General features: G+C 26.1%; 2 protein-coding genes across 2 annotated transcripts; one reads left to right on the forward strand and one right to left on the reverse strand.

Annotated features, from left to right (window-relative positions):
• Positions 1–1,347: 1,347 nt before the first annotated feature.
• On the reverse strand, positions 1,348–2,990 carry EIN_004800 (hypothetical protein; the record flags this gene model as incomplete). Its single annotated transcript, XM_004260372.1, has 2 exons — positions 1,348–2,001; positions 2,160–2,990. 2 exons carry the CDS (start codon positions 2,988–2,990, stop codon positions 1,348–1,350), a joined length of 1,485 nt encoding a protein of 494 aa, XP_004260420.1.
• A 1,651-nt stretch (positions 2,991–4,641) lies between these two features.
• On the forward strand, positions 4,642–9,898 carry EIN_004810 (protein serine/threonine kinase, putative; the record flags this gene model as incomplete). Its single annotated transcript, XM_004260373.1, has 2 exons — positions 4,642–9,676; positions 9,846–9,898. 2 exons carry the CDS (start codon positions 4,642–4,644, stop codon positions 9,896–9,898), a joined length of 5,088 nt encoding a protein of 1,695 aa, XP_004260421.1.
• Between the last annotated feature and the right edge of the window lie 10,349 nt (positions 9,899–20,247).

Consider the following 20,247-nt stretch of genomic DNA (forward strand, 5'->3'; position numbering starts at 1 on the left):
TTTTTTCTTTATTTTTTCAAAAAAGCTAGACACCCTGGAACGACGGCTCTAGTATATTTTTATGGTAAATTGTTATAAATTATAGTAAAAAAGTGAATTTTTTGTTGAAGTTGGGATGAACAAAGGTTCACTTTTTTGCTTGATCCTTTCAGAAACAAGTCACAGTTCAATGGAAAAGTCGGATCAAAAATTTATTGAGATGACCACAACCAATTACGATAATAAATTAATTATAAAATATAACAAAGACCAAACTGCATCATAAAACATACTGGTTTGGAATATTCAAAATCAATTACATCATAAAATAACAAAGAAAAAATAATAACGCATAGACTTTGAGGTGTCTTGAAATTTCATTGTACAATTGATCTTAAAAACAATAACAAGGGAAATTAAATAGATTTTTTGTAAACTTTGAAAAATACAATAATTTAAAAATTGGGTTTTGCTATTTTTTATGATACAAAAAGATAAGACGAAAAGACACTTTTGTTTGTTCCGACTTCGAAAAAAAAATCTTAGAGAACATAAGTATAAAATAAACAAAAAATATCTAAAATACATTTTCAAAAGTTTCAAAAATCGAAAAATCGAAAAAAAATTCTCGAAAATGACTTAAACAGTCAATATAGTCGCGTTTGTATAAACTTTGATCACCACCAGGTTTTGTGGTTACTCGTTGAGTTTCAAGTCGTGCCACTGTCAAATAAACAAGATATGAATTCGTTATTTGTTATTTTATTTTTTATCATTTTCAAACAAAAACAAAGGGCAAAATTGATTTGATATTATCATTTTCATATAAATGTTATTGTATATGGTAATCAAATGCTTATTTTGCATTCACCGTTTATGCAATTTTAAATTATGCATTTTTGGGCAACAAACAAATAATTTAAATTAAAAATAAAGGGATAATAGAAATTATAAACAAAAAACAAATAGCAAAAAACTTAACAAATAATAAAAAAATAATTTGAACTATATTATATAATAAAAAATATTATTTATAAAAATGGAAATTTAATAAATTATAGTTTTGTAATAATAAATTTACAATTTGATAGAATTATCAACAAACACCATTATAACACCATTATCACCATAACACTCATGCATATACTTTACCAACGGTTGTTTATGATGTGTTATAACGACATCACGATGTTGTTATAACACAAGTTTTTAAAAACATATCCATAAGTAAAAAAGAAAAAAAAATGGTATAATGACCCCTATTTTTATTTTATTTCACGATAATTTTTTTCGAGGTTCAATAAAAAAGCACGTATTGAATGAAATAAACAGTTCCTACTTTATAAAAAACCAAACAAAATAGAAAAATCATTTCATTTTCATTAAAGCACCAGAAAGATTGTTCAAAAAATCCACTCGTTTGCAAGGGTGGTAATTTGAGTACGTTTTATACGCGTTTAAGGCAGCTATATCAATCATATCATATAAAGCTTTGATGTTCCACCTGTTTGTTCGACGTCTACACGTATAATACCTGGTCATCTGATCCACAGTGTCAACCCAACCCATTTTGTGGTTGTAATCAAGAAAAGGCTGGGGTTGTTGTATTGTCATTTTTTCTTTGCCAATAAACACATCCTGCTCGACGACTCCAATTTCATTCTTTTCGTGGCAGGTTGACAAGACCAATACCAGCTTCTTTTTCTCGTTGAAGTAAGAGATGAGCTTACACTTTCCTTTCGAGAAAAAGATGGTGGTATCGGGAGTTCTCCCTTTGATGGTCTTTGCTTCGTCAGGAAGTTCTTTCCTATTGATCCTCATGGTTCCCAAAAGTTGGCACCCACATGAAGCAAGGTAGTGTGACAACCTTAACGTACAAAAGAAGTTGTCACACACAACGGTAAACTTGTTACCACGGCATAACATGGGTAGCACCATGTCCCTGACCACTCTAAAGCCCTGATTGTCCTCCTTACCACCACACTTACCACAGTACATTTGGAGGTTTAGAGCCATTCCTGTCTCACAGTCAGCACACATTTACAAGTTAGAAAACTATAAATAACTCAAATAAACAAATAATTAAATTATTAAATTTGATCATTCATGTCAAACCAATAATAACTATCCGTCATTTTTGACTTCATAAATAAAACTCATTTGGTAAAAATAGAACAAACCCAAAACTTTATACCATAACGTCCAGGCTTAGACTTAATAAACACCTTAGCCCACATATGCCCTTTATAAGAACACAAATGTTCGTCAACCGAAACACTATTACTAGGTTTGTAATAGGTTTGGTTGACAAGGTTAGAAATAAACTTATCTAAAATCACTCTAATTTTAGAAAAGCTGTCGTGTGCATTTGGAGTTATTGCAGGGACGACTTTAACAACTCCACTACCAACGATTCCCCCATTGATTCTGACATCTTTCCTGAGTTGCTCTTCAGAGAGATCTCTGAAATCTCGATCTGAATATTCCGCGCAGTTGAAATACTCTCCTTCTGGTCCGATGTCAGCTTCCTCTTTTTCTTCGACATCCCCATCATCTGAAGTGTCTGGTGCATCATCACAAACATCATCTGGCTGGCCCACATCGTAAGTTTCGATGTGTGAAGAAATGAATTTAAAATTGTCACGTGGCATGCTATTTCTATAAATAGATTTTCCGTGGTCGATTGACCAAAGCTCTTCCACGGGATTAATAACATCATGGTGAGCTCCCATGTAGAGAAGAATTCCTAGGTACCTCAGGATGCTCGTTTTAGAAAGTTTGTTATCATCAGTCTTATGTTCTTTGGCTATTTTTTTATTTGAAAACAATAAAAGGTTATTTGTTATCTCTTCACAAAAAAACAACCTAAAACACTCAACTTCAGTTAAATTACTTCCTTTGGGATCAAACGAGTAAGTCGGATCAGGCGAAGCTTTAACGTGTCGTGAGCTTTTTGGTGCTTCTCCTTCTTTCTTCCATTTAAATGTGCCAACAATCTCGTCTTTATGCATAAGGTTTATGTTTTTTAATTCGATAAAAATGTTTGCGATTGAAATTTATTGTTTTAATTTAACATATTATAATATTACATTGATTTACATTTATATAATAAATAATAATATTACTATTAAAAACGATCAATAAAAAAATAATTATTAAATATTATTGTAAACTGTTTTTCAAAACTCTGTACTGGGATGACCCAATTTATTGGACTTATTATTCCTAAATTATTTTTCCTTTGCTTAACCCTCATTTTTTGTTCAAATATTTACTCGTAAAAAACAAAATAACTAACCTGACTTTTTTTTATTTTACTTGACAAATAAATCTTGCACCCAAAATTTACTTGAAAAATATAAAAAACAAACTTGGGATTAAATTTTTGATTACAATAACACAAATTTTGCCAATAAACGAAAACATAATTGTTTAATTCAATATCTGTGTGTACAGAATCGCCAAGTTGTGTTTCATATAAAAAAAGTTATGAAAGAGTAAAACCAGCATTTAATAAATCGTTTAAGACTTTACAATTGAAAAGTTTTTTTTTTATTTTTTAACTGTTTATTTGATTTTATACTGTAGTAATTAGCGACCTTGTTCTTTTAAATGTTTGTTTTATGTTATCAATGTCTTTTTTAATTGTTGAATTTAAATATATTAAAATAAGTTGAACGTAATTTTTTTCCTTGTTAGTTGGAAAAAATTTCAATTTTTGTTTTGGATGTTTTTTCGATTAAAAATAGTATTATGTATATATTGTTAAAACTTTATCTAAAAAACATTTTCAAAATGCAACATTTTGAAAAGCTTTAAATTTGGCATTGTATCAAAAATATATAATTGAATTATTTTGAATGTTGTATATTTTGGATATACATGTTTTCAACGCAATGTCGTTTTGAATAAAAAACACGTTTAACAAATGAAAAACATCGGTTTTACAATTTCATATTTATTAATAGTTATCAATTTAATTTATTTTTTTGCCAAAATATATAAAAAGAAATAAAAATGACAGATCATTGTTTCATATATTATAATTATTAAATGTTTGTTTCAATAGTTTTTTTTTAAAAACAAGAGTTTGGTTTATCATGTTAACAAATGTTTTTATTACATTTAAATTTTATTACAATTAATAATTTGTAATAAAAGTTGAATAAATAGTTAATGATTTATATATCATTAAAAGTTTAAATTGAAACAAAAATATAACTAAAATTTTATATAGATCTGTTTAAAAGTTATCTAATTCTTAATTTAATTTAACTCGTCAACATATAATAACCACAATTTTGGTGTAAATAGAATGCAATTTTTTAAAGTAAACTAATATAAAACATTAAGATGGGGGGTTATTATATTTTAGACAATAATTTATTAATTTTTGAATGATTAAATTTAACCAAAACGTTAAAAGTAATATTGAGTATTTTTTAATCAACTATTATGCAAACATAAAACAAAATGTACAATATAATAAGACATTAAAAATTATTCATTTAAATATGTTCATAAATCATTACAAAATATATAAATTCAATAAAAAAACTTTGTGAACATTAAATCAAGTAAAACATTTTGGGGTTTATGTAAATAATTACAAAATATTTTTAATAATTCATATAAAAAAGTAAAAATCTTTAATTAATCAAAATGATAAATTGGATATATTCGATGTTGTTTGTTGTATTTGTTGCTCACTCTCAGATGGTCTTAACCTATTGTGAAGTGAACAATGTGATTTATTTTGATGGTTTTATAACAGATGAATGCAACCAAGAAAATTTTGTGTTAACAACGAGCACAACAACTGAAAATGGAAACACCATTAATATTGATAATTTCAATTTTTTAGCAACATGTTGTTCCAGTACTACACTTACATTTTCTGATTTAAACCAATCTTCTAAAAAAAACAAACTTTTCACATTTGAAGAAATTCATCTATTATATTTCTTCATTCAAACGCGGTTCAATGATTCAAGAATTACACTTGAAAGAGGTGGTCGCCCCGATAATCTCTTTGTTTCAATGGGGTGTTTCAACAACGAAGAATATTGCAGAACACAAGTAAATGACGAACAACGCCCAACTATTTTTTTTAATAACCGTGGACTTCATTTGTTTTCTAATATTGACCAACGTTGGTGGTTATCATTTCATCGAGATTCGACGATGTTGTATTCACCATACTTGTTTATTGATGGTACAACGTATCAAAATTCCACCTTTCAATTTTTTTCTGGTACAAACTTTGGAAATGTGGAATTTTCATATCTTCGGTATTTATTCAGTGGTAACGAATTTACACAAATACCAATAATACAATGGGAATTTTCATGGCACCAAGATTTGAAGGTGAAAGTTGTTTGCAAACGAACGATAAGTACTTCTGAAAATGCACTTAAAAGGTTCTTTATGATATCAACAAGTTATGATGAAAACTTGGTAAATGAAAATACTCTGTGTGGGTGTATACCAAATACAAATCACATTAAAGATGATGACACCACCTTTAAAATTGGTGATTGTCGATTCAACTCTTCATACTTTGACTTGGACTTAACAAAACTTGCAAAAGATAACAACAATAACACTGAAATTGATATATTTATAAACAAGTGGTATACTCCTCTTGTTTCGAATTACCAGACTTATATATTTAAGTCTTCGTTAAATGTAATATATTTTGAAAGACTGGAGCTTCGACAGAACAAAAGTCTTGTATTTGAAATCAATTGTATTGTCAATAATTTAGTAATCACATCAACTGCAAATTACACGTTTAGCAAGTCTTTGACAATAAATAATATCATTTTGAATAAAGAAAATTACTCAGACTTGATTCTATTTGAAATTCAGGGATCGTTAAATGACAACACAAATACACTGACCGTCTGTGGTCGTCGTGCTGTTATAAAAAATCACATAGATACAATTTGCATGTGTACATATGAATACAACAATTATATATATCCATATTCACCAAATGGTCCATCCTTTAATGATTGTGAAATTTCTAGTAGCACACCTTCACTTATTTTGGCAATCAATAACAATAATTACACAACAACGACATCAAAAACTTGGGAAAAAATCATATTAAATATGGACAATGTGACACTCATATCAACAAGTCAAAATATAATATCAACAAGATATTGTGATATTAACTCGATAGTTATAGTGAATGGAGAATTTCATATTAGAATTGTTAACATCTTTCAAAACGCCAAAATTGTTGTCAATAACGATGGTTATTTATACCTTTCCCAAATCTATTTTGATGATACTTTTAACAATATCAATCAAAATGGTATTGTTGAGATATTTGGAGATAATGGATTTTTTAATTTTGATAAGAATTATGGAATGACTCTGTCAACAAGTCAAAATCAAATCGAATGCTTTGAGTTTATTTCTTTTGAAAAAGAGAAAGACAGAAATTTGCAAATATTTACCATGTCGTTGTATTTAGGAAGAAAAATACTACGAATTTGCCCAAAAGAGTATAATTATGACACCAGCTGCATATTAGAACATCAGGATATGAGTGTATATACATCATATAGAAACGTACTGCATTGTCCAATTACCATTTTAAATACAACCATTTATATAGAGACAAATGAAGTGATCCAAAACATTAATTTTGATGGTACTTTCAATCAAAATGTTACAACACTGAAATTTACAAAGACCAAAGAGAGTAATAGTTTTTTCAAAGATACAAACACTGCAAATGTCATTTATATTGCAAATGAATCAATTGATAACAGCAACATTTCAGTCTTTAACCAAAACATTAAACTTTTTATTGGTGAGAAATATGGTTTTAATTTGACATACAACATTACAACGCAAATTAATAATGTTGTGTCCAATAAAATGCATAATTGCACGGCGTTGTTTGTTGACAAAACAGAGAGTACATGCAAATACTGTAAGAATTCGTATTTGATCAATAATCAATGCAATAATTACGATGATAATTGCATATTATCAACAATACAAACAAATGTTACAACGAAGGTGTGTGAGTGGTGTCCTGTAACTTTTTATTCTGATAAATACAAATGTGTTAAATGTTTACGTGGTTGTTTGCGGTGTGTAGGAAATGATTGCCTTTTATGTGATGCTGGATATTTGTTGGTTCAACAAAATGGAGTTGGTATTTGCGACTCGCCTGATAACACCATTTTAGCCAAACACAATCTAATTTTGAAATGTGAGGAAGGGTATTACTCTAGATATGCAGAGTGTGTAAAATGCGACTCAAATTGTCTGGCATGTGTAGATGAAAGCATTTGTACAATATGTAATAATAAATATATTTTACAAAACAAAAAGTGTGAATTACAATCAAATGCATTTTTAACAGACAACACCAACATAATTTTGTGTTTACAAGGGTTTTATTACAACTCTCATAATTTGCAATGTGAATCATGTAAAACCAAATTTGGAGAGTCGTGTGAAAGATGCACACAAACGAATTGTGAGAAGTGTGAAGATAGTGTTTATACCAAAAACAATTTGTGTGAAAAAGAGATAACGACTGGATGTTCTTTAAACGACAATGTATATTGCACAGCTTGTAACTCAACAAACAAATTTATCAACGAAAACGGACTTTGTGTATTATCCAACAATTGTGATATTTCAAACAAAAACGGGAAATGTGTGACATGTGAAAATACTTTTTTTATGTCTAAAGATTTGACATGCAAATCAAATGAATTTAAAGATATCCACTGTTCGCTTTTTAAATCTGAACAAGACCGTTGTATTCGTTGTGAAATTAATTATCATCTCTCAAATTATACATGTGAAAAATGTACTTCAAATTGTGTTTACTGTGCGTCTCAAGATGTTTGTTTGATATGTTCCTCGTTGTATACTCTTCAAAACAATAGTTGTGTAATCGTTTCCAATAACGAGACACACTGCAAGAAAGTGATTGAAGGCTCCTCAAAGTGTGCTATATGTGAGGATTCGTTTTTCAGAAATGACAGAGGAGAGTGTGAAAAGTGTATTGACAACTGTCTGTTTTGCAACCAAAAGTCGACATGCATTACTTGCTATGAAAACACATTTTTACTCACAAATTCAACACAATGTTTTCAATTCGATAAACTCGAAAATTGCGATGTTAAAAACAAATTTGGATGTCAAAAATGTGTTGACGGTTTTTATGTGTCCAACCAATTTTGTGATAGTTGTAAAACACTCACTACTTTTTGTGATAGATGTGACACATTGGGAGTATGCACATCTTGTTCGTCAAATCACATTTTATTGAACAATAAATGTTTATCAATGGAAGAAGTAAAACATTGTGTTGAAGTGAAAAGTTCAAAATGCACCAAATGCGATTTTTGGTATGAAACTGGTGAAACACAAACGTCGTGTGATAAGCATGCCGTGTGGTGGATAATACTAATTATCGTCATGTTTCTTGTGCTCATAATTATCATCTCCACTGTTCTAATATTATATATAGTGTTTTTAATATTAGAAAACAGAAAGGTGTGTGACTTACAAAAGAAAACGTGTCTCTTCTCAATGAAGTCTTCAAACATTAATTTTGTGAAACTTCAGAATTCTTTTATTTCAGTCAACAAAACTGAAATAATTTTTGAAAATGATGGTGATACCTTGATAGATGTTGATAGTGAAAATCGTGAGTTAATATGTGTTGGAAATACCTTACATCATACTGTCAAAGTCCAATTCACGTTCAACACTTCATATGTGAAATATCAAATACGTGCAGAACCACAAGTTATTGCAATACCAGAAGGAAAGGCTGTTGAATTCGAAGTCTTTTTGATGCCACTGTGTTCTACCAACATTGACGATGAAATCACATTATTTGCTGTTGATATGAAGAAAGGAGAGAACTTCCAATTTCCATTGAAAATCCGTGCACTAACCAAAATGACAACACGACTAGATTTCGACGAGTTGATTGAAGAGAAGGTTATCGGTGAAGGATCGTTTGGAATTGTGTATAAAGGGATATACAGAGGAAATTGTGTTGCCATTAAAAAAAAGAAAGAAATAAAAAATGATGATGATGATGAATTTACAAAGGAGGTTAATATGTTAGACAAATTCAGAAGTGACAATATCGTCCACTTCTATGGAGCTGTGTTTATACCAAATAAAGTGTGTATGGTCACTGAATTTGCATCATTTGGATCTCTGCAAGATTTGATGAAACACAAAACATCTGAAGAGGTCGATGTGAAACTTCGAATAAAATTTCTTTTTGATGCTGCAAAGGGTATTTTTTATCTTCATGAAAACGGCGTTTTGCACAGAGACATCAAACCGGATAACATTTTGATATTTTCAATGGACTTTTGTGAAAAAGTAAACGCAAAACTAACTGATTTTGGGAGTGCCAGAAGTGTGAATTTATTAATGACTAATATGACGTTCACAAAAAATGTTGGAACACCAACTTATATGGCACCAGAAATATTAAACAAACAGAAGTACAAGAAAAGTGCAGACGTCTATTCATTTGGTGTGACTATGTACGAAATATTTGGGTGGTGTGAAGCATATCCAGTTAAACAGTTTAAATTTCCATGGAAGATTGTTGAGTATGTTGTATCTGGGGAAAGACTACCTTGTCTGGGCAACATGTTAAATTCACATTATTCTTTGATATGTGAGTGTTGGTGTCATAATAAAAATGAGAGACTTTCTATATCCAAAATAGAATACAGATTAAATTTGGAATTAAACAAACAAATAATTTGATTTGTGTGATTCTATTTTGGGGTTAACTTGAAGATTGGATTTGAAAATAAAATGCAATAAAAATAAAAGATTATAATTCTGAGTGAAATGGGAATTTTGTAAGACACAAAAAAACAAATTAATAACTTTTGATTAATTTATTCTTTTTTTGTTTTTTTAATAATAACTATAAAAACTAACCATGAACATTTTATGCTTTAACGTAATAATATTTCAAATGTAAACACAATAAAAGTGTCTATTCGTAGGTTTTTAAACAAAGAATAAAACATATATTTATGGGTTTATCGTGGAAATGTGTTGTATATTCTTTTCACTATTTTTATCAAAAATCAGTGTTAATAAAAGAAGGTGGTTATGTTGACTTTTCAATATGTTACTACCCACAGAAGTTTAGACAAGGAAGATGGTTTAAGTTTAACCTTTCACAGATGACTAAAGATTATCTTGCTATCACAATTAAGAAGTTGGACAGCACTGAGAATGCAGTTGATTTTTCTGTTGATGGAACAAATTCACAATATTACAATATCAATCCACATTGTTATATCCGTTTCAATTTAAATAAAAATAAATATATATGAAAAGACTAGAAAGTTCCCGATTCAATTTGAGGTTTAGAAAATTTAAGAAGTCAACATTATAACTTCTTTTTTGCTTCATTTTGTGGATTAACTAATAAGTTGACATTTTCTATTGAACTCAAAGAAGAACAAGGTTTGAAGGTTCTACCTGCATTTGACCTGACTCAAGAAGTGTTAAAAGACCTTTCTGAGGACTTAACAATAGTGTAGTCGAAACCGATTCCGGAATCACCAGTATTATATTAAAAATTTATTAATAAGCAAACTAAAAAAATAACAACTTTGTTTTAATATTAAAATTGATAGATTTGTATAATAATATCTTTGTAAGTGTTTTACCCATTTGTATCACTATTCAACAAGAAATCAATTTTTATATTATATTGTATATAAGTATGTAAGTTTTAATTCTGTGTATAAATTGTTTATTGCAATAATAATTATTTTTTTGTTTTATTTATAATCAGTGTTATTACATGTATTTACATTACAAAATAACATGTTGTATTATTGTTGTTTATTTTAATGAGAATTTAGTAATTTACAAAGAAACATTTTAATCAAAATGTTATAATATTATTATAACAAGTTTTTTTAAATAAAGTTTTTTACATTTTTTAATAATATTTATTAATGTAGTTGAAATACATTATTTTATTTTTATTGTAGATAACTTTAAAAATCCAACTTTACTTGATAAAAATCATCATAAAATAATCATCATTTGTATATATTTACAGATGGACAAAAAACATAATCATTTTTCAATTACTTCGACTTGATTTTCTTGATTTCAATTATATTAATATAATTAAATGTACGGTATTGTTAACTATGAATGCTGAATATACCCATTTGATACTTTTTTGTTCAAAGGGGTAATAAGTATTAAACTTCCTTTGTTTTAATATTAATAACTATTAGAACAGTATAAAGTTGTATTAATACAGAAGTGTTTTTTATCCAACCCGTATCAACAAAAGTTTTAAATTACAATGTTGATATTGGTGTAAATAAACATTTAAATTATGTCCTTTTTGTGATTATTTTAATTAAAACAAATTGTTATAAAATTTCACAAATTATATTCAATGATCAAGAATTTGTATATAATAAACTTCTTCTATTTAACAGAAAAACAAATAGAGAATTATATTTATTGTAATACATCTGTTTTTAAATTAATACGTTTGAAATTGTGTTTGTATATTGACATCTTTGTTGTTTAAACAGTTTAAAATAATATAATCGAAAGCCAAAAAATAAAAAATTCACCTGTAAAAGTGTAACAATTAAATAGATATAGAATGAACATTTAATTATATACAAATATTTTCAATATATAACAGGTTAAACAAAAATATAATATGTAATTTAAATATTTATATTGTTATTTAAATCTGACTCAACACTTTTTAATAAAATATAAATATTTGGAATTTTTGCACAATAAAGTAGAAGATGCACTTTTTTAATTTGAAAAAATTCCACATTTTGTATATTTAAAACGAAACAAATATAAAATGATTGTCAATTGATTATTTAAAGTAATATATTTCAATGACTTCACATAGTCAATAATGTTTATAAATAAATACAAATTAATGAATTTTAATTTATAATAATATTTAAATTACTTATTATATCCCAAATAAATATCTTATTTAAATATCATGTTAACTTACACATAAGTAACTGTTTTGTGTTTACAAACAAAAAAGATTATTTCAACTTATTTTAAACAAGTATAAGCTTATTTTTGTCAGATTGTTGATATTAAGCAGTTATCCTCCATTGAATTATTATTACTATGTATTTATTTAAACGGTTGTTGTTTTCACTTTTTTTATTTAAAGTGTGAGCTAATTTTTTGGAACATAAGATATCGATTATATTAAAAACAATTCTTTAAAATCACAAGTTGATTAATTTCTTTGTTAAACCCAACATCTATCGTTTACACGAAATCAAAAACATAATATGTTCACATGATAACTGTTACAGGCTGATTCTGTAAATTATATTATAATAATAATACAAATCAAATTAACACGAAGTTATTTAATTGATAATAGTTAAAATCTATCAAATAAAAAATAGTTGTTATGGGTTTAAAGAAATTTACTCAGAATTACTAATTTAACAAAATAAAAACGTTCACATTTTATTGATATTAACAAACAAATTTAAAACTAAAAAATGAATGTCTATTTAAATTAATTTTAATTTCAGCAATGTAATAATAATGATTTATCTAAATAATTTTTAAATTTGATTATTAATTGTTCATTGTTTGAAATTTTTTTATTATGTTTTTTTAAAATAATACATTTAATGTCATTATTGTAACATTTAAAATGCAAACAAACAAACTTCTTTGTTTTTATTGTGTAACCAAGTTGTTTCTACATTTATTGTTTAAAATAACATAGTTTTTGTTTAAATGCTATTATTTAAATATTAAACAATTTTAATTATAATGTTACCTTTTTTACCAAAATAATTAATTAAATATTATTTTTAATACAGTAAAACCTCCCAAGAGCGTACCTCTGATAAGCGGGTTCTTTCAAGAAAGGGCATTTTAAGATTGAAACTAAAAATATAGTTCTTTATCGAGAGGTTTTTAAGGTTTGATTGGCTAAAAATGCCTGCTCTTGAGAGAACAAGTATACCACACTTTCCCATTTTTGAAAGGTTTCACTTTATATAGAAGTCAGAATGTTAAAAAATATAATATATTTGAATGTTTGTTTAAATTAATTTAAGATTATATTTTATGCAATTCACTATAAACTGTTATGCTAAAAGACGTAATACAAATTTGAGAATGTATCATTAAAGGTGTTTAGACATGCACAACAAATTAATGTTTAAAATGTCAATTTTTAAAATTGTTTGATTGAATTTTATATAATAATTAATTACTCTTTTTGATATTTTAAATAAAATAAATAATTAAAAAGCAAAATACAAACATATGCAGTTATAAATTTTATTTTTTGAAATTATAAAAAGAATGATTTGACATCATAATTTATAATACTTAATAATGCTATTAAAGGTTTCTTGAATTTATTTTTATATTAGCTTTTCCAAAACCAGTTTAATATTTGTGAAAATATAAGTCTTTTATCAAATGATAATATTGTCATTTTATTTTAATAATTTTTTGATTTTTTTTAATTATTCAAAAAATAAAAGTAAAAAATAAACAAAACTTCTACCGATTCATTCATTTTTATATATTCAAAAACGATAATGCAACTTTTTATATAAAAATATATATTAACATTAATATGTATTATTTGTTTTTGTACTATTTTTTGTCAACAGAATTATCAATTATGTAACAAACTTTGGATTATTATTTAAACCATATTTTCAAATTATTTAATATTACATCAATAATATTAAACAATTGTCAAAAACACAACTAATATTCTCAATATTTTTCTTTTACTATATTTAAATATATTTTTTTTAAAAAATAAGATTTTATTATAATTATAACACTACAAACAATTTCAAAACATAGAAAAAAATATAATTTGTTCCATTAATATTAAATATTTAAAATTACAAATGAAATAATTCATATAATTGTCATTTGTTAATTAATAGTCATTATATTAATTAAACATTTTGTTGTTCAGACAATTAAAGTCTGATTATTCATTATTTAAATGAATATAATTTAAGTCCTTAATTAAAAACGCATGTTCTGTTTAATATAAATGTAAAATATTAATTTATTAAAATTTTTAAAAATACAATAACATAACATAAAAGAGTTGAACCAAAAATAATAATAAATGGTAAATTCAGAGATAATCAGAATTTTGATTTATTCCATGTTTTGTTCCAAATAAAAATCAAGATTTTCATCTTTTGTAAAAGTGTGAATAAATGCCATGTAACATAGAGTTGTGGGTGATATTTTGTTTCTTCTGTTACGCAGATAATTACCAGCCAATGAAAACAACCTCTCAGAAGGAGTACTTGAACACAAAATAGTAGAGTATTTAATGGCGATACGAGACAAATCACTCCATTCTTTTTTGTGATTAATCCAAAAGCTGGTAAAGGGTTCTTTGTAATCATGAGTCAGAGCAGTTCTTTCGTAAGAAGATAACTGACCTTCAAGTCCAGTCTCATATTCATTAACATAAGTTGAATATTGGCTAAAACGATCGGTTGGATGCGAGGCAATAACAGTTTCAGACATGTCAGAAATGGTTGGTTGTTGAGTTGTTTCTACTATCATATTTTCTTCGAATTTTTTGGTAATGAACTCTTTGGCTATCATTTTATCTTCCGGTTGAAACATTCGGTACTTTATTGCTGGGTTCAAATAGGTTGCAACCATTATATTGGAGTCCTTTCTAATATCATACGTTCCCTTTTCAAAATACCTTGACATGATTTGATGAGATTTTCTACGAACAGTCTTGACACTTTGTTGACATCTATCATTGGTTTTAACTTTTCCACAATGATGTGTTCACGATCTTGTTCTGTCAGAGTCATTAATTTATCTGACGACAAAATTTCATTATCAAGTTTAAATACTTTAATGGATTCTTGAGATACATCGGGGTCTCTACTAATACTTTGATCAAGACGGTTCAACTCTCCTTTTAATGTTACTATTTCTCCAAAAACATATGACAGACTAGGTCCACTTTCAGACGAAAGTTCATTACTTGAGATTTTCATCGTCTGGATTGCTGTTGCAACATTTTTTAGTATTCTGATGTCAGTATCAGTCAATGTATGCAATTCAATAAATGTAGACTTTTCTTTGGAGTCCTTGTAAATTTCTGAATATTTTTTAATGGCCTGATTGATGTTTGATGTTTGATAAATAATACTGTTAATCATATCCAATTTGGAAAACCACCTCACATCAATATCACTTCTTAAACACTTTGCTTCATTCATACCGTTATCATCTTTACGAGGAAGAATTATCTGTGAACAACGTTTCACTTTCTTCACTATTCTCTTGGTCTTTTTGAGAACTTCTGCTACTTCTGGAGTTTCTGAAATACCTTTCTTGAGAGCCAAATCCAATCTATGACACGAGCACCCAATAGAAACATGCCCCGATAACTTGACACCTCTAACGACATTGGATGCATTGTCTGTTATAATTGGAAAGTCTCCATATTTACCAAGATTCCAATTATCAACAACATGATTAATAAAATCTGAAATGTTATCAGCATTATGAGAATCCGAAAATTCAGACAATTCCAGAACTCTTGACTTCATCTGAGAATTGTATAAATAGTGTAAGGTAAAACTAAAGAATTCAAGACCTTGTGGAGATTTCCATCCGTCCATTGTACCACAAATGCCGCTTTGTGATTCGCCTATTTCTTGTGACAATTTTGTTTTCAATTTAATATAGGTATCTTTCAACCTCGTTGATAATGTCTGATGAGATGGCGGGTTGTAAGTTTTATCAAAGAGATTTAAAAGTTTGACGAAAGGTTCATATTCTACAATAGATAGTGGTATGCCAGGACATGACACCAGGTGCACCAAAAGTTCATCAATATTTCTGTGGAGAACACTGGGGTCTCTTATACCTTTGTTGTATTCGCCACGTTTCTTTTCAAGTTGTGGGATACCACAACAATCTGGGTGCTTCTTTCTCAAATGCTTGAATACATTTGTTGTAGTAAAACTGCTGCCACATGCGTATCTCGCTTTACAATGTTGACACTCAAACTTGTATATACCTTGAACCATGTCAATTTTTTTTCTTTTGTGTTGTCTTTTGCCAGTCTTTTGATCATATTCATATACATCCGTTTCATTGTATGTCTTGATTGTTTCTTCTTTCTCACCATCTTCTCCATTTGTTATTTGAACAACGACAAGTTTGCAATTACTCCAAATTACTATGTGTTCAATTGATATTTCTTCAGACATTGTTTGTTATTTTATTTTATTTTTTTATTTAAATATGATCATATTTAACTACCACAATTGATTATTTGATTGTTTTTGACTTAAAACATTTTATTTGTAACATTTTGTTGTTTGTTTTTTTTATTTGTTTTAAAAACAAAAAAATAAACTCAAAATATTATTTGAAAACGACTTGATGTTTTGGTGTAAAAATACATTCAAAATAAAGTAAACAATCAACCAATTAACCAATTAACAATTCGAAAATTACTTAATAACTTTCATGTTCGAACAATCTTTTTAAATAGAATGGGTGTTTTTATAAGGTTGTAAATTACTTCTAAGTTTACTTAAAATTAACAATTACATTTAAATAATATATTAATAATACACAATAATAAACAATTTAATCCACAATATTATGTTAATGTGTTATTAAATTTAACAATAAATGTTTCATTGTAAATATTGTTATTCCAAAAGTAATAAATACTAAAAATGATCATTTTCGAATCATTTAATATTATTATAGTTTTCTTTTGATATAAATTATCGGTGTATTCGTTATAAAAATTAATTAATTGAATAAATAAAAATTATTAATTATATTTTAATTATTATTGAAATTATTGCTGAAACATTACTTATAATTTACATCGCATTTATGTACATCAATTTACTAATTAAAGATGTAAATTAATCTATGTATCTACATTATATTTTTTTTAATATACTGGAGGCACAAATCATTGTGCATCATGTTAAATATTTAAAATAAGTTGTTTTAAAAATTATTATTTTTAAACAAAATGTAAAATTACAAACAAAAACAAATGCTAAACGTAAATATATTAAACAATGGTTAAAATCAAACATTCATCGACAATAACATCTATTTTATTAATAATGTTTTAAAAATCAAGTATCAATACAAATATTTGAGTTGATAAAGTGTTTAATATTACATTCATTTTTGAAATTGATTTTAAATATACTGTTGATTATTCACACATTGAAATTATTTTGTTTGAATATCGTTCTAAAATTTTGCTATTACATCGGTTATGATTTCATTTTTTGACTATAGTCAGTATAACAACGTTGTGTGTTCAGAAAAATTATCTTATTTTAATTAAATAGTCGTATTTATGTTTAAAATAATGAAAATTGGGTAAAAACTCAAAAATGTATAAAAACTAAAAGAATTCAATGGGTTTTTAAAATCATTTACAGAAATTATCCACTCAGTTTAGTCCAAAAGATACTGGCTAATTTTAAAGCAAATAACTTTGTTAGAGTGACTATAGTATCAAAGTTCATGTTCATATTTATTTGTATTTTGTGTTTTCAAAGTGTAAATTCAAACAAATTGTTTACTCTTAAACTGACTTTTGTTTAGTCATATTTGATGTAATTGATTTTTGATACAACAAAAAATATTCTATTGTTTAAAACTGTTTTGGTGTCTAGTGGTGATGATATAACATAAATATTACTTATGTTCTTTATAAAATCGTTGTGTTGTAAATGAAAAGACAAAATTGATAAACATAATATCAATGTTTATACACCGTTTTAAATTAAAAACAACTGAAAGCAATAATTAACACCAAATTGATTAACATCATTTAAATGAATATAAAAACAATTAAAATAAAATAACATAAAATGATATATTTTAATTATTGTTAAATGTAATAAGTTAAAATATCATTATTATTTGAGGTTTGATAAATAATCAAATTGGAAAATAAATATTATTTGTAAATGTCACATTTTTCTTTGTATTATTTAAAAATAATATACCAATTAGTACATTAAACATATTAACACAATGTAACTTATCATGTGCAAATATCTCAAAAATATTTGTTACACAAATTGTAATTAATTGAGAAAATTTTAATCTATATTCCAAAGACAAAACAAAAAAGTTACAAACATTTAATAATGACACTTACTATTACAACTCACACCCAATTAATATGATGACAAATATTTGTCTTTACATATCATAAACAAAAATTTGTGATTACTTCGAAGTTAACTTTTTAATTTATTTCCTGTTGTTCACTATGTGATTTCAAACTTTATATGTTGTATACTTATCAATTTATTATATACAAGTTACAAAATCAAAAAACGCACATTTTTTATGTATTTTGATACTGTCTTTTTTGTTCATACATTTTAATTATGTTGTTAATTTATTGAATTTGAGTTTTGTTGTTTTCAAATTTGTTATAAAATTTACAACTTAATCAATATCAAGTTAGTCTTATTTTGTGAAATATAAAACAATTCCAATGTTATTTAAAATTCTACTTTATAAAATAAAAATATCTAAAACTAACACAATAAATATCATTATTAAACACTATGTCTATTTTAATAATTAAACAATTCGACCCGACAAATTTTGATATCAACGTTTAAAAATGATTTGTGTAACAACCGAAGAATAAACAATTTATTGAAATTTATTCAATTTAAAATGATTATTTTTGAACAATTTATTGATATTAAAAATACCAATAAATTATTTCAAAATAAAAAAACGAAAGATTTTTTAAATGAGTTAAAACAAATTATATTACAAATAATATTCATATTTTTTTGTGTATTTCTAATGAACAATTATCAAAAATCATTTTTATTATTTGAAACTTTTAAATTTTTATTTTTATTTTTATTGAATAAATAAATGAAACCGATAATTATCAACATTAATTTCTAAAATAATTATCGCAGAAATTGTGGTATTGTAATGTACGGATTAACAAAAGAAATAAACATTTTAGGTATCAAAAAGGTGACGTGGGTAATTAGAATTGTAATTTAAAAAAACTATGATAATCAACTTAATGATAAAACGTTTATTGTGTAATATATATAGAAAACAAAATTCATTCTATTATAATAGAAAAAAAAAACATAAAAGTAAACATACAAAAATGTTGTACATATTAAACCTTTGATTGTTATTTTTAATAAAAATTTGAAAAATTTATATTTTTTAAAAAAATACCCATTATATTAAAGTTTCATTTATATTTAAAGTTTTTGATTTTTTACATAAATTTTGTTTAAACGTTATAAATGTAATTTAGTCAACCAAACAACGTTTACAACATCATTAAATAGTTTAATTCAATGTCAATAAATTGCATTTTTGGATATTATTAATAATTTTAAAAACAAAATGGGTATTATAACAATCCAATTTGGTTTAAAAATCAACAATTTATTCGAAATGATTATTATAATATTATTATATAAAACCAAACAGAGTATTTATTTATATTAACATAATATAATAGCCAAGAAAAAATAGATGCTTGAAAAAGTTGTGTGTAAATTAAAAATTGATTATTTTTATTATTTTGATTTGATTCTTATTGGTGTATAAATATTAAATTTGTTTAACGTTTTAAAATGAACAATAATTAAAAACATTTAAGTAAGGTTTGTGACTGTACAAGTTTTTTATGGTTGGACAAATATTATTCAATTGTTTTTTGAATAATTTAATTTTTTTACTATTTTAATATTAAAACAAAGTTGTTATTTTTTTAGTTTGCTTATTAATAAATTTTTAATATAATACTGGTGATTCCGGAATCGGTTCGGGAACCGCCATGTTCCGGAATCAAAAGTTTGGGAATATTTTTTTTATGAAGTTCGGGAACCAGTGTGTTCGGGAACTGATTGGTTCGGGAACACACCAATTTTAAGTTTGGGAATCAGGATGTTCCCGAACCGAGGTTAAAAATATTCCCGAATATTTTTTGATTCCGGAATCGGTTCGGGAATTTGATAAAAAAAATAAAATTCCCCAAATATTTTTTTATTGATTCCTGAAACTTCTGATTCGGGAATCAAAAATATTTCCCAAATGTTTCAAGAAAAGCCGATTCCGGAATCGGTTTCGACTACACTAATTGAAAAATAACAAAGATAATAAAAATGCTTTCACTAC

The sequence above is a fragment of the Entamoeba invadens genome (assembly GCF_000330505.1).
Source record: "Entamoeba invadens IP1 unplaced genomic scaffold scaff_1105074725937, whole genome shotgun sequence".
NCBI lineage: Eukaryota > Evosea > Mastigamoebida > Endamoebidae > Entamoeba > Entamoeba invadens.